Here is a 22,778-nt window from a genome sequence, read left to right on the forward strand (position 1 = left end):
AAAGTGATGGCAGTGGTGACTCTGAATGAGAGGAGAGATGCCTCCTGGCAGGGAAGTTTACAGGTAAGATTTTAATGAAAATGTACTTTGATGAATGGGCAAGATTTCCCCAGACTGACATGAAAAGGGTGATATTTCAAATGGTAAAAACAGCAGGAGCCAACTGACAGATGATGGAAAGTTCAAGACTTATTTAGAATACATCAAATGCAGGGGAGTTAGGATGTGAAGATGGGAAGACAGCGGAAGTCCTAAACGGCAAAGACCTAGAACAAGAAGAAAAGGAATTTACATGCTTTTGGTACACTAGTAGGTTTAATGTTGGAAGTCAAATGAGGCACAAAGATCACGTTAGAATTTGAGGAAAGTTGATGATGGCAAGAAAGTTAGTGGAGAAGGAAAGACTAAATAAGGAGGCTAGTGAGGATACATCATCGGTCAAAGACACTGAACTAGAGAATTGGAGAAAAATAATTACTAATTGACCTCTTTTAAGACATACATTTTGCTTGAAAATGGTAAAGTTTACCTGGCAATTCCAAAAACTATGGTTCAAAATGTTAAAAATTTCAGTCTCCAGGATGAATTCACATTCAACTAGAAAGGCTATGGAGAGGCAGGTGGGGAAAACAGAAGAGGATTCTAGACCAAGAATCAGACTATTGACCCTGCTCTGCTTAAGTCAGTTACTTATCTCTTCAGAATCTTAACTTCCTTTTTTGAAAAAAAATGCTGTTACCCTTTGCAAAACTGAATGCTACCACGCAAAGGTGACAACTGTGATCTTACATTACTGTTAAAATCTTCATTAATGAGAGTAATAGAAAAAAACGATTACCACTTAAGCAATAAATTGACTCTGTATTATTAGCCAATGTTTATAAAACCACCAGAGGAATACCACTAAAATCTATTATTGGTATTTAAAAGAAAAGCTTAAGTGTTTCAGCTGATCTTTTTTTTACGTAAAAGAGCATTATTTGATTTACTTTCATATCTAATGTGATGTGAAAATCAAATTAGAAGGTACACATAAGTCAGAGATTACTTTTAAGGTTTTCACAGCTAGCTAAATTTATTAAAACCTCTAATTTGTTAACATAGAAATTAATTTGGTAAGTACCAATGACTAACACACTTTATATTAAAGAATCCATATATCAAAAAATTAATAAGTTCACAGATTAAAAAAAAAGTAGCACTACTTTTAGATGAAGAAAACCTGTAATTCATGTCTGATCTTTGCCTTAGAAAGCATCTGTTTTCTTTACCAGTTAGCTCAATTAATGAAAGCTATTTCAGCTATTCTGGCTATACAAATTACATTTTTTTACCTGCTAAATTAATCATATGACATCTTATATATTAGTGACAATACAAATTTGCCAGTGAGTTACAGGTTTGATTCAAATTAATGTAACTTTCATTCCTAATAGTATCACCTTCAAAAATATATTCTAGAATTTTAACTGATATAAAAAGTGTCAACACCAAGCCTCAGAACATGCTGACTGTAAGCACATTTTGGTAGATTTGTGGGAAGGAAAACTGATTCTCATTTTCGTTTTTAAATTTTATGTAATAGCACAGTAAAGGTACAGGTGGAAAAGAAAGGGGGGGATACCAATCTGACTTCACTGTGAAATAAACAAAGAAAGGTACACAATTAAAATGACAAAATCAGTGTTCACCATCTAGTATCTGAACATCTGCTTTAAGTCTAATGATAATATGAGGAGTATAAAGAATGGGAAATGCTCAAGCATCATGCACTAAATTAAAAAAGAAGAACTACATTCTAAAATATCATGTGAAAAACCAATCTGATTTCACACTTAGGATACATTAAAAAAGAACAATCTGAAAATGTATACATAGAGATTTAAAAAATAAATCTGGAGATTAATGAAGGGAAGACCTCTGTGTCAGACACACAGAATATAGCTGATTGCTGTGTTCCCTTTTAGGTTACTGCTATGAATGGAAAATAAAAGGAGGCTCCCAATATGACCCTAATCCAAACGAGTATTCCCTCTTCTTTGTACCAGATACTTACATGGAATCACGCTGCTACTCTGTGTCTTTCTCCCCACATTTTGATTCAAAAAATGGATCTATGACAACAATCATCTAATAATCGCCAAAGTGCTTCTTTTATGAATCTGGCCCTTCCTCAAGAAGTTAAGACTGAAAAGTCTTTTAATCTCTTTCTGAAAAGAATTACTGGATTGCATTTCAGTTCAAGTTCAAGGGTATTAAAATGTACAGTGGAGAGTGAAAAAGGCGCTAGGTTATAGATTTTAACTTCTTAACTAGAAAACTGACTCAAAATAGATTTTCTAATTTACAATGAATCAAAAGAGAAAACATTAGACCATAGCAAAAGTGGCACAAATGTATCAAAAACCAAATGAATAAACATTTGAGGAGATTTATTATTAGAAATTGCAATAAATTTTGGAAAGATGAATTGATTTTAGTTAAAAGGTATAACTGACAATTTATTGGGCGGGAAGATGCATTATTTTCCAATTGTTATCCATCTACAGTAAAACTGATTTGTGTCCTATTGTATTTTATGGAAAAGGAGAGTGCAACTTTCAGTGATTTAGATTAAATGTATTAATCATAACCAGGCACTGTGAACTATATATCTACTATTAAAGAAGATTTTTGACATTTAATTCTGTAGCAATATTTTGGCTCTGTACCACTCTTCCTAAATCCAATTCCTGCTACAGTTGGCAGGTTTCTCCCTTTTAATTTTATGAGGCTTAAAGTAGCATTTAACCACCCATGCGGTAAATAATGCGGGATTAGAAATATTTAGTGTTTTGTTTCCCTTTCAAGAGTGGTAATCCATCAAATCCAAAAATGTTCTCTAAAATTTTTCTATATTTTTGGCAATCTCTAATATACGATACCATAAAAACTATAAAATTAAATAAAATGCATTACATAGCCAGAATAGATCTGCTTTTCTAAAGAACTGTGTGAACCAAAAAGAGCAGATAAAGATCACTTTGAACTAGCAACACGAGTCCCCTAACAAAAAAACAAAATAAAGTAAAACAAAAAAAAAAATATGGCTTAAAACATGATACTTGATTAGAATGTTTTAATTTTACTCCCTTGGGTAATGAATCTTAATGTGTGTGCAAATTATTTCTAAGCAGTTTAACCATTTAATACACATCTAAACCACAGACTATTGAGAGACAAAGTATTAGAGTTATACAGGAACACAATTATTAAACATCTAGAGTGCTAGGTATTTGGCTAAGTGCTCTATAAATGTAAAAATAAATTTTAAGTTTAGTACATTATCTGGTACACATTTGCCCCCAACAAATTAAACTGAATTCACAATCTTTTTCTCATACAAGTGAGGCACAAGATGAAAATGAAATGATTAACCTACAGAAGTTTCTAACTATAATTTAGAATAGTAACAAAACACTTTTACATTTACCATGTGAGCTTAAAAAGAATTAAAAATTTCAATTAAAAAGTATAATTCTGCTATGAAATCAAAGTAACTAGAAGTAAAACTGACTTTAAACAAAATCAAATTCCACTTTTAAAGTTTTAATTTAATGAAATGTTCATTTGGTTATTAGTGAATCCAAATTATTACAATAATCACACTATAACTGCACGTGGTACTCTGAGATACATCAAAGTAATAAAGTAACCTGTCAAATGAGTAATTATCTATATTTAATCTATATATAAAACAAATGGTCCAGAAATGAGTAAAGTCTGTAATTCACTCTAGACACACTGATGCCATATATTCATGGTTAGAACATCTAATTTCTTCATGCATATTCATATCTTAATTCACTTTTAAGTTTATGATGACTGTTATGAAAATAAGTGTATGTCCTCAAAGTATCTAAATGAAATCAAGAACCACCTACCAGAAATAATATAATCTAAAAAGAAAATGTGTGTGTATGTATGTATGTGTTTGTAAAGGCCCTTTTTTCATATATAAAGTGTCTGCCTTGCCCTTGGTTTCACAGTGCCAGACTGTGAAGCTTGGAATTACACAGTGAGAAAAACAGGAGGAAGGGAAATTCATCCAGTCAGCTAGACAGCCAGCACCTCTAAGAAACATTACAATGGAAAGTAAAGGCATTTCAAGAACAATCATATGATCAATATATATAATTATGTGTTTAAAATGTGTTAGTAACATATATGTACAATTTGCTGAAGAAACTGTAATATACATGAAACAACTTACTGAAGAAACAAGATGTTCAATCAAGGAGTCAGATTAATTGGTTTTTCCTATAAACAGACAATTCCAAAGACTATATTAGACCAGTACTAGTACTTTAAGATCCTAACTGAGGAAGGAGGATTAGGGGAAAGTTGTGATGCTAATAAATATGAAGAAAGCTAATGCCAAATTCATTGCATGAATTATTTCCTTCAACATAATTTGCAGCAACTTAAGAATTAACAATAAAAACTCATAAATCTTTCCTCAAAATAAGTGAGTGAGTGAGTGAAAGTCTCTCAGCTGTGTCTGACTCTTTGCGATCCCGTGGAATGTATAGAATTCTATACAGGCCAGAATACTGGAGTGGGTAGCCGTTCCTTTCCCCAGGGGATCTTCTCAACCCAGGGATCGAACCCAAGTTTCCTGTATTACAGACGGATTTTGTACCAGCTGAGCCACCAGGGAAGCCCAATCAAATTTTGAAATAGATCACCTTTTCAAGTTGACAAGAAATTTAAGTGTCAAGTCTCATGGTATCAAAAGCTAACATTCAAAAAAAGCTAAATCACTATAGGTCCAGCTAAAAATACAGAAAAGAGTGTGACTTCTGATAATTTTCTTGTGTAAGAAGATCAGAGTTCAGAAGACCTGGATCTGATCCTTTATGATGAAGTTAATTCTTTGAAAATCACTTGAGTCCACAAAATGAAATTACAGTAATACTTAAATCACAGGATGCTGGGGTTTGTAAAGATGCTCTTTACAAAATATTCCATTCTATTTAAATATTTATTGCTGTCACTCACCTTTTTGGATATGAAGAACCTAACTGATGATGAGAAAGAAAAGACGTAAATGTCAGCAAGGACCTAGTAAGTTAAATCAACAGGTACCAAAGGAAAGGAAAGAAAAACACTTGTGAGAAAAAAACAGAAGAGTTGATAAGAGACATGGACAGCATAGCTACATGATGAAAATTATTACACTGAAAAATACAACATATATCTAATTCAGTAGATTTAACTTGATCAACCAAACACAGAATAATTATGTACCCAATATATTCACTAGATTGACCAAACTATATATAACTAAGGTGTAGTATTTCAGTGGGCCATTAGGCCTGTCAATTTTTTACAAATTAAAAATTAATTGGAAATATTTTTACCCTTGAAGGGAAAGAGATATAGCTTGATGGCTAAGTCTTTGGGGAGTGGGTCACAGGGCTAGAGTTTAAATTCTGATAATAACAATTACAAGCAGTAACCCTGAATAAGTCATTTAAGCCATTTGCCCCTGTTCTTGGCTTATAAAGTGGAGAGGAGAATAATATTTATCTCAATAGGCTTTTTTTTGAACATTAAATAAATTAACATACATAGATTAGAATACCACCTGGCAAATAAAAACTCAATAAATGCTAGCTAATATAATTAACAGTAATCAAATATCTCTGTCCTTTCATATTAGTTACATAAAATAAAAGCAGAATTATTTAATAATATACTAAAATGAAACATTATGCAGCCAAACAAAAGAATAAAAATAGGTATAATTTATAATCTGTTAGACTTTCTTTAAAGTTCAAAAACCACAGTGCAGATTAACTGATGCTGTATTTGTATAGATGGGTATGGGAAGAATTGGATATAGGGCACTTGTCATATTTGTCTCTTAAAACCTGTGAATCTATGACTTAAAAAAAAAAAAAGAAAGTAAAAAGAAAATACTACGTAGCATTTACCAATAAACGTAACCCACCCACTAATCATACGTTTCGGCTCCCTCTCAAAGCCCCACTAAAAGGACAGTAAGGAATAAAAAAGTGTAACTTCACAAGGACAAAGGAAACAGGAAAGAAGATACCACCAAGCAATCTATGTTCACAAAATCACAGAAGAAGAAAACAACAAATGTGTGGCTGGCCACCCAACACTCTCCAGCAATGGGGTAGGGGGAGGGTGGCAATAAAAAGTAAATGGACAGAAGCAACAGGTTCCACAAAGTTTCAGAAACTGGAGGCTCCAGATACCTCTTAAATAGGGAATTGCTCAAAAGCCTATTTTTTAAAGTTGATTCTTGGTCCCAATCCTTGGCCAATCAGCCACAGAACATTATCACCCCTTCCTTATATCCCAGTTGAAGCACAAAATGTATGGTAAGACAATGTAAAACTAGAAAGGGCCACTGCTGCTGCTAAGTCGCTTCCGTTGTGTTCGGCCGTGTGCGACCCCATAGACAGCAGCCCACCAGGCTCCTCTGTCCCTGGGATTCTCCAGGCAAGAACACTGGAGTGGGTTGCCATTTCCTTCTGACATATCTTTAATAGAATTAAGAGAATTCAGTGAAAGTCTGCAGACAGAGTGCCCGGTCCTCTGCTTTGCAATCAGAATGCTGGTGAGTGGAGTCAAACATGAGATCACCCCATTCCCCAGCCCCCGACATCCTACCCTGCTTGAGACAGGAGATTACTTATTAGGAGATTATTGGGCTTCACAGGTGGTGCAGTGGTAAAGAATCTGCCTGCAATGCAGGATAGGCAAGAGACACAGGTTTGAACCCTGTGTCAGGAGGATTGCCTGGAGAAGGAAATGGCAGCCCACTCTAGTATTCTTGCTTGGACAATTCCAGGGACAGAGAAGCTTGGGGGGCTACAGTCCAAAGGGCTGGAAAGAATCAGATATGACTGAATGACTGAGCACAGCACATGAAAAGGAAATCACTACGGATAACAACATTTAAGTATCCCTCAACCAAAAAGTGAGCATCTGCACACGGGGCAGCCAAGCAGCTTTTTAGTGCCCTCTCAGATGGAACCTTACCTGCATCACATCACGAAGTACATAAAAGGACAAATTAAAAACAGTGAAGAAGGAGTTCCCTGGAGGTCCAGTGGTTAGGGCATGGTGCTTTCACTGCCAAGGGCCTGAATTCAATCCCCAGTCTGGGAACTAAGATCTCAAACTGTGCAGCATGGCCAATATTTAAAAAAAAAAAAAAAGAGGAACTTAGATACTAACATTGGTAGGAAAAGATGTCACTTAAGGTTGTACTAGCAATTGGACAAAAGGTTGTAGTGGTGGAAAACTCCCTAAAAAGTATAAGGTAATACCCAGTAGATCCTTATCAACATTTAAAATATTATTAAGCATATACTATGGGCTAGGAGCTGGACTCCTGTCGCTGGGGTGCTGTGTGCTTGGGGATATAATGCAAACATAGATGAGTTATTTAGTTGCAAAATCATGCCCAACCTCAACCTCACCAGCTGCAGCCACGGAATTTTCCAGGCAAGAATACAGTCTGTGTCTCCTGCATCTCCTACATTGGCAGGCAGATTCTTTACCAGCGAGTCGCCAGGGAAGCCCCATGAAGATGAGTAACAGTGTAAAATAGGAAGGTCACCCACGAATGAATGAAAGAATGGCGTTTCAGAAGATGGAGTGATCTTTGAAGTGTGATGAGTTGGAGAAGGTTTTGAAGAAAAGGTATCGAGCCTGAATTATTCCTTGCAGAACACATGAATCTAACAGTAAGAAGATGGGTGCACTATTGTGAGCAAAAGTATAGAAAGAATGAACATGGCTGAGTGAGGGCAGGCTGAGGGAGAGGTAGGGATGCTATGACCTAGTACCATCTGGAAAAGAGTGAAGTGTTATCTATAGGTCACAGGTGAGCAGGGAGAGTCAGAAGGAACAAACCTGACTTTGATGATAAAGGGGGTAAAAACTATTTTTTTGGCTAGGGTATAACCATGTTTTAAAAATGTTTACATGGAGTCACATGTCATACAGATTAGAGGGAGGAAAACTGGAAGAAAGACCAGCAAAGAGACTAAGGTACTATCAAAATGTAAGGTTATAAGTAACTATGATAGGGCACTGACTAGATGAAAACTGGAAAGAAAGGGCTAAAAATATAGATAAGGAAAGGAGTGAAACACAGACGTGTCTAGATGTGGAAAGAGTGGAGGAAAACAACACATAAAACTAAAATATTAACCGAACAATGAAAAACAACTTAGGATCAGTGCAATTGAAGAAAGAAAAATAACAGGATCAGTGCATCCCTTAGCAAATAGGTCTCTCCTCTCTCTCTCTCTCCCTGTATTTTCTCTAACCAAACTACAAGCTACTAGGAGACAAAGATCTTATTTCCCACAGTGAAGATACCACATGCCTTAACTACATGTGCATAGAACTGAACCAAGAAGTTTATGGCTGAAAACACAATTAAGCAAGACATCAAGTTTCTGAGTCAGAGGTAACATACACTTACTTTTTCATCCAATAAATGAAATACTTCTTTAAAACATTCTTGTGGACCAAAAAGTTAGAGGAATCTATCAAAGATACATATAAATTAAAAGGGATGACATAAAATCTAAGTAATAATTTTATTTTGGGGATTATGTAGGTTTAAAAGAAACATTTCTAGACTGCTGCTGTGTGCTGGGCTTAGTTACCGTGTTGTGTGTGACCCTTTGCAACCCCATGGACTGCAACCTGCCAGGCACCTCTGTCCATGGGGATTCTCCAGGCAAGAATACTGCAGTGGGCTGCCATGCCCTCCTCCAGGGGATCTTCCCAACCCAGGGATCTATACACTTTAAAATCTATACTACATACTTCAATATCTATACAAATCTGAAAGACTTCAAAAAGGCCAAGTACACGCCATTGAATATTACTATGACGGTGAACTGTTATAAACAAAGATCAGGTTTAAATATGAAGTTCTAAAAGGAAGATGCTATACTGTGAGTGGCATAAGTCATCACTTCTTGGTACACAAAGATCTCATTAAACTTTTAGTTTATTCCTCTATTAAGGTACTGGTAAATGTTTTGGACACTTGTGATTTAACAACAACAAAAATTTTACAAGTTTTATTGGCTTAAAGTATATATACCTGTTGGTATGTATCTCTTGTTGGTCAGAATCCAAACGAGACTGGATGACATGTAAAAAATATCTGGTTATCATTGGCTAACTATAGCATAGGGACCCCTTTTATTTTTAAGACTTCTTAGTGAATTCTCAGTTGTTCAAATTGACCTTCAGATGGAGGATTTGCAGGTGACTTCAATATAGAAAGCACTTGCTAAATATTATTTGGAAGTGTTCTACCCATCATTGATTTTGAACTTTTCTGCTATTAGATACCCGACATATCTGAAGGCAAATTAGAAAACTGAGTTTTATAGACCATCAAAATAATTCTATCAGCAACATAAAAGGCAGAAAACCAGAGTAGAAGCTTTGAAGAAAGTGAAGTGTTTGCAGCATTTCTGTTTCCCTGATTTGATTCAAAAAAAAGGAAAAAATTGGAAACTCTGGCAATGTCACAATTTTAAAGAGCAACAAGGGATGGAATGTAAAAAATAATGCAAACGAATCTCTATATAAAAACACACAGAAAACAAATTTATGGTTTACTAAAGGGAAAAGGGAGGTGGTGGAGATAAATTGAGAGTACAGAATTAACAGATACAAACTACCATACATAAAATACATAAGAAACAAGGATTTACTATATAGCACAGGAAACTACATTAAGTATCTTGTAAGAACCTATAATGGAAAATAACCTTTAAAAACATACACATATGATTGAATTGCTTTCCTATACACATGAAACTAATATTGTAAATCAACTATTCTTCAATAAAATATATATCTCACAAAAGGACCATCAATGTGATACAACTTACGTAAAGAACTAAAACAGGAAAAGCTGACATATTGTTTAGGAATACACATGCAAGTGGAAATCTTTAATATTAGAAGTTTGAGATACACAGAGGAATTAGAAAGTTCTGTTTCTGAAGGTAGGTGTTGAGAATAAGATTTGTTTTTTGGTTATTCTGTAAACTGTACATTTATATTACCTATGCACATATCTTAGTTCAAGATTTTTCTCAATAAAAATCATGCCATACACTACAAAAAAAAAAAAAAAGAGCAACAAGGAAATGGGTCTTCAATCTTCATTTATGGAATCCAATAGTTACCAATCAGCAGTTTTAATTTCTAAAAAGAACATTTTACAACATATTGCAAAGGTTTTTTAGGATACAAAAGAGAAGAAAAAACTTTAAATGTTAAGTAACATCTTAAAAGAAGTATTTTTAAAAAACCTCAAATGTTTTTAACCCAATACTTTTAAGAAGAATCATGAAAAAGTCCAAGATAATTTCCTAAAAAAAAAAAAAAATCTTAAGCCATTTCTTTACTAATAAACGTGAATGACGTGAAACTGAAATCTGTATGCAAGCACCAAAGTAAAGAAAATGAAAAGAAGAAAGCATGGCATTTCATGATCTTTAGAAATACAGTAAAAAGACTGGTTGCCCTGCCCAATATTCAAGTAGCCATAAAAGCAGAATGATATAATATTAAAATATTACATTTCCAAACATTATGATTTACTCTAAACAGGAAAACCAGAATGCTATATAAATATTTGACACTTGCAAACTTTTTTTAAGTAAAAAAACAAAACAAACATTTAAAAGCATCAGAATTAAGACTGTACTTTATAAATAAAAGTATCCTGTTGCTACTTGCAGGCCCACCTCCAGTGACATTTAAAACCAGTGGTCAATCTGGTCTGGAATCAGGAGAGATGTCTAGGACATAACCAAACTTCCTGAATGAACAAGTGTGAGAATCCCACATTGTTAATGAAATCAATGAGAAGAAAGGCAGTAATTGATCAAGGCTGTACATTCACTCAATGGACATGAGTTTGAGCAAGCTCCAGGAGTTGGTGATGGACAGGGAAGCCTGGCGTACTGCAGTCCATGGGGTCGCAAAGAGTCAGACATGACTGAGTGACTGAACTGAACTGAACTGAACATTTACTTCAGCCTGCGAATCATATTCTCTCTAATCACCTGCACATCCTGTGGTTCACTATTACACTGTTATTGTTCAGCCACTAAGTCATGTCCAACTCTTTGGAACTCCATGGACTGTGGCCCACCAGGCTCCTCTGTTGCTAGGATTTCCCAGGCAAGAATACTGGAGCGGGTTGCCATTTGCTCCTCCAGGGGATCTTTTTCTTCACAGTCATTTTTACTTACTCATCCTCCTCCCCAATCAAGTTTATTTTTACTTACTAAAATATAAGCTTCAGGGAATCTTGTCTGCTTTGTTCACCAGTGTAAACCCAAGGCTTAGAAGAGTATCTTGCATATAGTAGAGGCTCCATAAATGTTTGTTGAATGAATGGATACTATCCAAAGGTCAATTAGAATATCAAATCTGGTAAAATAAAGGCTTTAGTCTACTGTGGATCCCACCTACCGGGAAAACAGGCAGACAGCTTCAGACTCCTAATACAGTCTTAACCTGTAATCAGACAGTGTACACTCTACACCACTGCCCATGCAACAGGACAAAACGGATTACCTTAACGCCTCAGAGATTATATCAGTTCACACGCATTCCCATGGAACACAGAGTCTGAAATGATCTAACTCCTGTCCACCTTGCTAACCAAATCCTGTCAATGACATACTCAACACAAGTGTATCTTGTACTTTAGCAACTTTGGATTCAATTTCCTGAATATTCCATGTTGTTTCAAACTTACGCCTTGCCCATCCACACTTCTCTGTCTGCCAATTTCATCCCCAATGAGTGAGATCCAACTCATACTTGCAGACATTCCTCCTGTGTGAAGTCTACCCAGAATTTTGCCAAGCTCCATTAGAGGGAGGAGAGGAATAAGAGAAACAGAAAGGATATTATCACAGTTGAACTGAAGAAGAAATGTGAGAGCTACTGGGCACACTATTTATGGCTGGAGAGATACTGCAGAACCTTGGAAGGCAAGTAGGGAAAACAACCTGAAACAGAGCAAGAAAGTAGACCTGAAATGGATGATGCAAAAGATCAAGAAGAATGTATCATAAACTACCAGAGAAACACAGAGAAGGGTCAGAACAGAGCATGTGGGTCCACGGTGATTAGTCAATTATTACTTTTATATGGCATACACCTTGATTGCACTCACTATTCAAGACAACACAGAATAGGGCAAGGATTTCAAACTAACTCACACTTCCAACAGGATTTTGTTAGAAAGGAAGATTTTTTTATGAAGATAATCTATTTTTATTTATTAGTAACATGACAAAAGAATAAACTGGCTTACTAATGGAAAAGTTAAATGTGTAAATCGTAAACATTAACCTATTATAGGGATTTTCTTAGAATTAAATGAATTAAAATAAATAAATAGAATGTGGAAAAATGTCTGGCATATAGTAAGCATCATCCTAACTAAGTGCTTGCATTCACTGCTAACATTTGCTTTGCCAAGTTCCAGGCTTCTGAGGCATCACAAACCAAAAAAACAATATACGAAGTCAAGGCAATTCTAGTAATAAGTTGTTGGAGAAGGAAGCATAAGGACTTCAAATATATGGGGAAAAATGTATTAAGTGGCCACATTTGATAACAGTAAAATACCAAGACTAAACATATGTTTATGCAATTTTTTCTAAAGGAATTTTAAGATTAAATATGGAGAACAGAATAAGCATTCAAATATTTGTTGGATGAATGAATGCATTACTATATATCTGTATTATTTGAATTTATGTGTATATATATATATATATATATATATTACATACCAGTAAAGTGCAATATAATAAAAGTAAATATCAATACTAATATGAATACTATTTTTAATGGAAAAGAATAAAAATTGTTAAATTTATATTTTCAAATACCAATTATGGATATTAAATTTACATGACATGAAATATAAAGTTGTGAATAATCACATCAAGATAGAGAATTTTAATTCAAACAAGAGACACTGTTAAAAAGTCTTCTGTAAAAGAAATATTGGTTACACATCTATTAAGCAGTCACTTTTCTATGATACAAAATCTACTTTATCTTAAAAGAAATTCTAAGAAAAAAAATCAGTTTCTAGTGTGAAATTTTCAAGATCAGATAAAAACTAAATTATTATCATACATAGTGATAGATTAGAATACACATGATATAATTTATATTTAAAATATAAAAATTCTAAACATATATTCTTTTTATATTCTGCAAGGTATCCAAAAATTCTTTAAGGATACAAATGAGTATGAATTCATAGGTTATAATTAAGCATTTAGTTATCAAACTCCATTGAAACAAATAACTAACACATGGTCAAATTACAGTTGAGGACAAATGCTGGGAATGTTTTTAAATATCATTTTAGGTCTGTTTCTATCATAAAATTTCAGACTAGGCTAAAAGAAAAGTTTATGTAGTTCCCTTATTTAAACCAAGTCCATTTAAAATGGCCCTCCTGTTATAAAAGCCTATAAATCAGACTAAATATTCCTACTCTAGTATCCTAAGAAACAATAAAACAACAGTTGAGTAAGACATATAGAGTAAATCATTACAGTAACATTATCAATATGCCACTCATGAAATCCTGTCGTCTATGACTTCATAAATGAAGAAAAAATATAATATTCTTTTTCTCTTACAGAATGAATTGACTCAAGTGTCTGAACAGATATAAGCTACTACATTGTTGATTACAAACAGTATGCTTACTTGTATAGCATAACAATTTAGATAAAGGACTGACGTTCACATTTTTTCAAATATTTAAACTTGATAAATGTATATTAAATAAAAAGTCAGTAAAATCAGATTCATTTTGACAGAATAACCACCACCACCATCACACTTTTTTTCCTTACAACCATACAAAAAATGGACTGAAATAATTGTAAAATCTTAAGATAGAATCCTTAGGTACAATTGTTTATGTAATATTTATGTTGGATTTCAGGTACTATATTTTAAATGGAGCCATTTATTTTCTGATCTTTCAACAAACTACTCAATTTGAATGCTAATTTAGATAAATGTAACATTGTAGAAAGAGCATCCCTTTTCAAAAAAAAGAACATAGAGATCTCTCACCTCCATAACACACTGATTAATTACGATGCTTAGAGACAGCACATGCTATCTAACTTAAATGCTATGCTTAACTCAGGTTAATCAGATTTACTTTGCAAGTACAGTGGTATCCCAAAACTGATTCTGGGATGGATCATTATTCTCAAGACTATTATTCTGAATTATACTTGATGCACAAATTCTGAAAATACAAGAGATTCAAGGTGAATCTCTTGGATAACAGTCACAGGGTATTCCTTGGAATTAATTATTATTTGCTTAATTCTCCTAAAAGAGGTGGATATAAGAGGCTGGAGAGCTAGGCTCCAATAAATTAGTGCCCTATTCGAACAGAAGACAGCAACAGTTAATTCCTCTCAGCATTAAATTCTCAGGACTTTGTCTGGATTCTCCCTTCATGCACATGGACAAAATTACTTTTAAGAATCAGATAACTCTGGACCAAAATCTCCTGACCAGTACTGGTCTTTCTACAAATAAATATTAATAGCTTAATAATTGTGGCAGGAGGAAGAGGGGAATGGAGAAAAGAAGCTTAAAACAAGCTTTTTAGTTTGCAGTTGAGTTTTAAGATTTAATGCAGTGTCTGTCAATCTAAAATTCATTCAAAATCATTCTGCACAGACCACATTAAAGACAAAGATTGGCTCAAATATGAATCAGGTATAAAAGAAACATAAAAAGGCTGTAATCTAAAGCATTTTAAATATTAAATATGAAGGGATATTATATATAAAATATGAACAGGTAAGTTTTAAAGTCTAAAATTCTGTACTTGGACCCATGATACAAATGTTCTCTACATCATGAGCTTCTATGTTTCATATATCTAATAAGTGTGATGATCATTTATTTCATAAACACTCTGTAACAGAGATGGTGCTGGGCCCATTATAGGAACATAATCTCATTTAATCCTGATAACACTTCTGCAAAGTAATCATTGTTTCTCTTTAACAGAAAGAGGAAATGAGGTTCAAATTGTAATTACAAGCGAAAAGAAGAACCCGGGTGGGAATTTACCAACATCTGACTTCAAAGTCTGTAAACTTTATATTAGGCAGTACCACTCTGCTCTTCTACAAAACCAGCTAGAGTCGATCCTCACTCCTAATTAATTATAGGTCCTACACAGGCAAATGTGCATATTCACTAAAATTTATTTGTAACCCCTAAGTCAACGCTTACACAGTGCTTTCATGGTCATTCACAGGCATGAGTAAAGCAGTGGAAAAAATGGGAATCATCTGAGGCACAAGTGCATCCCGCACTGAGGTCAAGTGAGGCAACAATCTGCTTTCTCGTTTCAGCTCTAATACTGTCAACAAGTGTCCTCTTTGCGGTTCACTTAGTCGCACATTTTCCACCTTTTTGTGCTTTTTTTGGTGATTCCCTGTCTTAAGTGGTCCCCAAACGTACCACTGCAGTTCTGTCTACTGTTTCCAAGCACAAGAAGGCGGTCATGTGCCTTATGGAGAAAATACACGAATTAGATAAGCTTTGCTCGGGCATGACTTATAAGGCTGTTGGTCATGAGTTCAATGTTAACAGATCAACAATATATATCAAGTAAGGTGCTTTAAAACACAAACATACACAGAAGGTTATGTATCGATTGCATGATGTCATGACCTAAGTGCACAGGAACCTAACCCTGCGGTTTACCTGAGGAGCAGTGGTTCAGCCTTCACTAATTCAGGGAAGTGTATAGAACATTACTACGGTGAATAAGAGAATCTGAATGGAAGTTTTTCTCCAAAAATGTTTACATTAATATTTCAGTAGGAGATTCTCCTTCTGTCATTTCTCTCAAACATTATATCTGTGTAGTCATCACCCATCTGTTTAAGAAACTCCTTGCTGCCATTCCATTTAATGGGTTTGCAGCTACATGTGTCTAACTTTGCTCAGGAAACTCATTTCTCTGTAAGGCAATCTGGCTTTCCAAGTGAAAGTCTAAGCAATCAAATTTCACTTCTTACTACCGGATGTTATGGCTACTGTTTAAAGATGACTGTTTTGTAAGGTTATGATTTTTAACACTAGATCGTTACACATGATATGGACAGTACAAGCAACGACAACAAAAGAAAACTTAGCAAGGGAATTTAAAAATAGCAGCACAAATTGGAACTCTTACCTTTCTTGCCCAAGTCAGATACTTTATTGAAAAAAAAAAAAGGATTACAGTACTTAAAAATCCAAACAAGGACAATTCAGAATTGAAAGAAAGAAAACTGGAAGGAGCTCATTGTCTTCAGTAAAATTTTGAATACAAAAAACATGGACCAGGAAAACAGTTTATGGCCTAATGCACTAGTTTCATGATAAACACACGTATATAGTATATCTCCATCAAGTGAAACTTAATCACCTTTTTACAATTGAGAGGAAAGGCAGCTTTTACTATGGTTAAGCCATGTATCATCAATACCATGAAGCTAGCCTATCAGTTGTAATAGCTTCTATAAAATACCACAGTGAGATTGCAATAAGCCTAGAAAATGGGCTACAAATCCCAGCTATGCTCAAGCAAGCAGTGAACCAAATATAAAAATAGGTAAAACTGAACCAAGAACTAGAGAGCATTCATCTAGATTCATGATTGGTAAGGCAAAGTTCATAGGCCAAGGTTTTAAAGTGACTTATTCAGATCTAAAAGACAGTCATTATACAAAATAAAATAAAAGCATTTGTGTAATTCAGAAAAAAAAAAAAAAATCACGAAGTTTCACTCCAAAGGACATAGCACAAAAACGCTTACTTACAATGACCAAATACCACATTATTGTACCTTTAAAATATAGCTTTAAATATGCAAAGGTAAAGAGACTCAAAGTCGCACTTTATCACTTTTAATCTCTCTGGTTTAGACAAGTCATCTAAAAGATGTCACACATTCCTGCTTGATACATTTGCTGGAATCTTTCAGACTGTAACAACTTCAGGGAAAGAAAATGTCAACTTCAAGTTTCTTTTCCAATGATCATATTTAAATTAGCCATTAAATGCTGAATTAACAATGAATCTATACAATAATATAAAAATACATGTATTGAATCACAATTTTCATCAATTATTGAAAATAATAAAAATAGTAATCATTGCAATATAACCATTTTGAAGAACTCAAATGGTTTGAATGTAGTATAGTGTCTATACCATCAATAGAAATGTTACATTTTCCCTTCTGCTTGGTAAAAATGAGCGCAAGCATCTTTGACACACACATTTTCCATTCTAAGGATGTGTAAGCAAGGTCTCACTTTTAAACATGACAATATGATTCAGTCATACAGTATTTTTTGCAATACCAGTATTTTGCAATACCAATACCATTTCAACATGGTCTAAGCCAAAATGATCATTTTAACTGGTTTCAGGTATCAGACAGAGGAGATAGTTTAAAAGGTAAGAGTAAATGATTCCACTAGCACAGACTAGGTATCACCGTGACTAGTTTAAAACTAAAGATGAATTTTTCCAAGTACAATAAAAACTATACTATAAAATACAATGGGTTTGCAATACAGAGCAGAATATCCAAGTAGAAAGCAAACTTGAACAAAATACAAACTCTAGTAGATTATCAACCTTACCTATGACTCATCTTAGCCCTTATTAAAATACCCTGAGTAAAATGCAAATATTTTAAATAATGTTGGCTATGTACGATTTCTCTAAAAATGAACCATAAACGTCAATGCATCATGTTTTTAAATTACAACAGTCAGATATGTAAAAATGAGTTCTTATCCAGTCACAATATAAACATTAAGGAATACTGATGTGAAATCTGGAAAGTTTTAATTCTCTAGCTTTTGTGAGCAATTTGGCAAAGCAAGTGATACATATATGGTTTCAATGTAAAAAAAAATCATAAAAGAGAAAAATATATAAATTTACAGTAGTTTCTACCCACCCTGGGCCAACCTAGATCCCTAAGAGCCTCGCCCATCAGGTTCACTTCTGACTAAAGGAAGAATACCAGTCCTCCAGCAAAAACAGCCCCATCCTTTCATCAAAGAGGCTCTCACTTCAGTGATATTCCTCCAGGGCAAGAGGACAGGAGCCAGGTTCCCTCGAAAGTCATTCCCCAGATGTTCAAAACGTAACTAATTTATTAGCATTAGAAGATTTGGTTTATAGGGGAATCTCACTGGTCCAGTTTGTAGCCTACAAAAAAATGGATTATTTTTAAGTATAACATTAGAATATGAATAAAGGATGAGGATGTGGCTTTTTATTCCACAGAAATGGATACATTTCCAAACATGACAAATAAACAAGAAAGCATGCCTACCATTGAAGGTGGGGTCCCTCCCGATTTTTTAATATTCTTGGAAGGCATTCCATGGAGGCGACTCAGTCTGGCTTGGAAACCTGGAAAATCAAAGTTCTCAGTTGAAGCAGAGTCTATGATCACTGGAGAATAAGATCCTATCAATTCAGAAATCAGAGTCAGTTGGAGGGGGAAATATATTGAACAGTAGTGAGGAAAAGGTGAAATTCACACTTAAAAGATCCAAAGCAATGCCTAGTAGGGTTCTAAGGCAGCCAGCACATGACAATTACTTAAGTATCAGAGTATTATCCAGGGTTTCTCTTTCCTCCCAATTTATCTATCATTTCAACATTTTTACCATGGGCCCAGCAAGAAAGCAAGTCAACCTTCCTAATAAAAGCAGAGAAGTACGGGAGCTCAATCACTGGTCACCGCGTTTCTTCCCAGCATCTTGTGTCTCATCTTTCACTTCTATTTAGCATCTCCTCCATCCTGACTATTCCTAACTGACTACAGATCCCCTCTTCTCCACCAGTCGGGCAGTGCTACTGACCTCTTCTTCCCGGATGTGACATAAGGGGGAAAGAACCCGTTAGGATACTTTCAAAGACGGGATCGGGTAAGTTTTTGTCTAGATCAGTAGGATCTTCCTTTTCCCACCATGGAATGACTCCGGTGATGCCACACGCTCCCCCTGATTCCTTCTCGTAGAACCAGTCGCTCTGCTCATCATCACCTGCGCAAATACAAGAAACCCCCAAAGATTCAGTCTCATCATCCCAAGAAACAGAGCTGTCAGATTCAGATTTAAAAAATAAGAGATGGTAATTAAACCAGAAGTTCAGATAAATGACTCATTTTTACTATAAATGTGCAGTGGTTGCATAAAATTTTTAATATATGTCCAAATACAAAATGTGCTCAGTCACTCAGTTGTGTCCGACTCTTTGTGACTCCACGGACTGTAGCTCTCCAGGCTCCTCTGTCCATGGGATTCTCCAGGCAAGAATACTGGAGTGGGTTGCCTGACCCTCCTCCAGGGGCTCTTACTGACCCAGGGATCGAACTCTTGTGTTTCGATTGGCAGGCAGATTCTTTTAACCACTGAGCCACAGAGAAAGACCAAATACAAAATGGAGCATACTTATAATGAAAAGTAATTACTTATCCAAAATTCAAATTTAACTGAGGATCCTGCATTTTATCTGGAAATCATCTATATAATCTATAAAGAAAACTTTTCACTTAAACGTTACTTTAACATTATAACAAGAATTTCCATCAACAAGAACATAAAGTGTTATGTTTCAGAACCAGTTAAAAAATGTGAAAATAATACACTGGTTAAATCTTTGGCAAAAACGGTAGGAAAATCCATTTAAGTTACTACTCTTTCCATGTTAAGGAAAAACAAGCCTTAATCTCCTGCCAGGAATTAAAAGGTATAAAATTGTAGAACCTGTTCTTTGCAGCTGATAATGGTATATAATTAGCTTAATTTCATGATTTGTATGGAGTGCAAAAGGGGAAACAATCATGAACAGATGTGACTAAATGAAATTAATCTGATTAAGTTCATTAAGAAATAGTTGTGAAAAACTTGATTTTAAATGAAAAGTGACAACACCACAGAGTTTACAGAGAAACTACACTGAACTACTACAGGCAAAGTATTTTTAAAACAGAACACTATTCATAGAAAGTCTGACTTTTGGGAACATCTTTGAGTGTAATCATGGAGTAAAGATCAATTTAAAATTCAGCATGAAAAATGTGCCCTCTGTGTCAATTGGCAGTATTTTGTGATTTTTTTTTAAAGAAATAATAAAAAGATGTATAAGCGGTCAAAAAAATAAAAAAGAGAGAGAAAGCAGATGGTTTTAAAAATAACAGACAAATAGCATTTTGAATAAGATCTGAGATTCACTGGTCGTCTTCATGATTCCTAGAAAAGCTACTAATTCCAGATTCTAAGAGGGTCATCAGAACTGCTGTAAACTTTTTCCCTTTACAGAACATTTCTGATTTCCAAAATCTCTTAACTGCAAATGTTTTTAAACATAAACCAAAAAATGCCCTGAAACTTTAACTGAAAATGATTTTATGGGGAATGGCTGTATTTCAAATTATGAAGGAATGAAAAATATAAAACACTTGGGAAATCAAAGTCACCTATTTATTTCAACTGAGGATTTCATAAAAAATATTTTTTAAAAAGCAAGCACAATTCAAAGCACATATACATTGGTACTTTCATTGAGAGTTACACTAAAAGATCACAGATCAGGTAAAAACATAACAAACGAAAGGGGATCACTTAAAACTGTCTACCCTACATCTTAATTCCAATTAGACAATATTATCATAGAAAAATGGGGTTATCTTATTTTTGATGTGATGCACAACTTTATTCTTAAATAAAGAAGTCAAACAGCTAGAGATTAAGAACTTGGATTCTAAAGTCAGAGAGACCAAATAGAATTCCAGTTTTGTGACACTGGGAAAATAACTTCAAATGTATTAGGCTGAGTTTCACTGTCTAAAAACAAAAGAAGTGGGGAGGGGACCTCGTAGGGTTGTTTTCAGAATAAAATAAGAACTTAAAATAAATGTAAAAAAACCCCCCAAAAAACACTTAGCAATGTGAAACATAGGAGGCTCACAATAAATTCTAGCAGATTATCTGAAGCCATTCAATGCTTCTCAGAGATTGAGAGGCTTGTCAGAGTTCTTTTTAAAAAAGTTTTCCCATTTCATTTCATTGCCAAAACCAATGTTTATAATATAACTTCAAGTAGACATAGATATTTTAACAAAAATTCATGAACATTAAGGCAGTGAGGCTTACTCTCAGCCCTAAGATTCTAACATGTTTCTGTGAAGTCTATGGTCTTGAAAACAGTTATATATCTACTTATCAGGGACAAATGGTTTACAAGTAAGCAGAAAGGAGTAATAATTTAATTTACTTAATCTGTATTGCCAAGAGGAGGAAAAGACTAAGAAAGAAGACTATGGGGCATCTATTATTTTATTCTTTGTTTCATAACATCATTAAACTATTTAGACTTTTAAAAAATAAATTTTGTGGTTTTTTTTTCCCTTAGATGTTACTGCTTTCCTCTAAGGATCTCCAGAAACAGAGAAAACACTTGTATTTGTATGTACGTCTCCTGTTCCCTTATTAAGGTTTTCATAATTTCTACCAGGGCAGGTAGTTTCAAAATAATGCCATGTTGAAGTATGAGAAGTTTCAGGAAATTTCAAAGATGGGAAAGATGTAAGTTGCAAGACTACTGTTTAACAGTGTACAATACTGAATTCATGAAAATGGTCTAATTACTTACAAACTGGATAGGATGAATAAATGTCACAGCTGAATAAAAATGAAAAATGACTTGCAAACCCACTTTTATTAATGCTTAAACATAATCAAATACATATGGAATCAGGTGGAGAATGAGAACCAGGGTCTTGTGAACTTGCTAAGAGACAAAATTGAAAAGACTGAGGTATGTAAATCTTTCTCAAGGAAGATAATCCTTCCTTAACATTACTAGCTCCCCAGACTAGCTTTTGGAGATAATCAATTACTTTAGGTTATGAAGACACAGAATGGAAAGGAACTAAATCCCAGTCCGCTAAGTAGTGTGTGAATTGCACGGAGGTAAATGGACTGAAGTCATCAACTTATGAAATAACTAGTAATAAGCACAACTTTAAAATGAAGGCGTTTTTCCCAAAGCAAGAAAAAAAATTGCATCTCAGTACCTTGTCTTCCCTCATCATTGGTAAACAAACCAGCATCAGTGCTGCTGAGACTGCTGGAATCACTAAAATAAGGGAAAAGAAAAAAACAGATCAAAAGAACAATTGATCTCTCAGTCATCAAATTTTAAAGAGACATGGCAGCTCAGAGATGGAACTTAAGCTTGACAAAGATCTGCAAGAAAATAAGATGATTTTTTTTAATCAAACTGCAAACATTCTGGTTCCATTAACTACAGAGCATATTATTTTTGGCACATAAAACCACAGGAATCTAATGGGACTCTGACAGCAAGCCAGATGTGACTGCTATGAGGTGCTGACACAATTGATGCATTTTATTATCTGCTTTCATCAAATGCTTACTGCTCCTTTCTTATTCCACGCAATTCAGCTTTGAGCCCTGAACAACACTGCTCAATAAAATGGGGAAGTCTCAGTCAAAAGCAAGCTCAGCCTTTCTTCAGCACATGAAATAAATACAAGGGCTTGGGATGGAATTACTTTTCATAACCACATTTGCAAATATTCC

General features: G+C 34.5%; 1 protein-coding gene across 7 annotated transcripts in view; it reads right to left on the reverse strand.

Annotated features, from left to right (window-relative positions):
* GPATCH2 (G-patch domain containing 2) overlaps nt 1–22,778 on the reverse strand; it is a 191,502-nt gene that overhangs the window by 148,927 nt on the left and 19,797 nt on the right. For 6 of the 7 annotated variants that reach the window (XR_009695754.1, XR_009695755.1, XR_009695756.1 and 3 more), the window contains exons 3-5: nt 22,250–22,311; nt 19,032–19,214; nt 18,497–18,576 (exon numbers count right to left, since the gene is read on the reverse strand). Coding sequence is in view for 4 of the 7 variants with exons in the window: in XM_061160038.1 (XP_061016021.1) it covers nt 18,497–18,576; nt 19,032–19,214; nt 22,250–22,311 (325 nt within the window). In the remaining 3 variants the exon portion in view is untranslated. Of the gene's footprint in view, nt 1–15,662; nt 18,370–18,496; nt 18,577–19,031; nt 19,215–22,249; nt 22,312–22,778 lie in introns of those variants that run through there. The other variant, XM_061160041.1, reaches the window with a different exon arrangement.

The sequence above is a fragment of the Dama dama genome, chromosome 14 (genome assembly GCF_033118175.1).
Source record: "Dama dama isolate Ldn47 chromosome 14, ASM3311817v1, whole genome shotgun sequence".
Classification (NCBI taxonomy): Eukaryota; Metazoa; Chordata; class Mammalia; order Artiodactyla; family Cervidae; genus Dama; species Dama dama.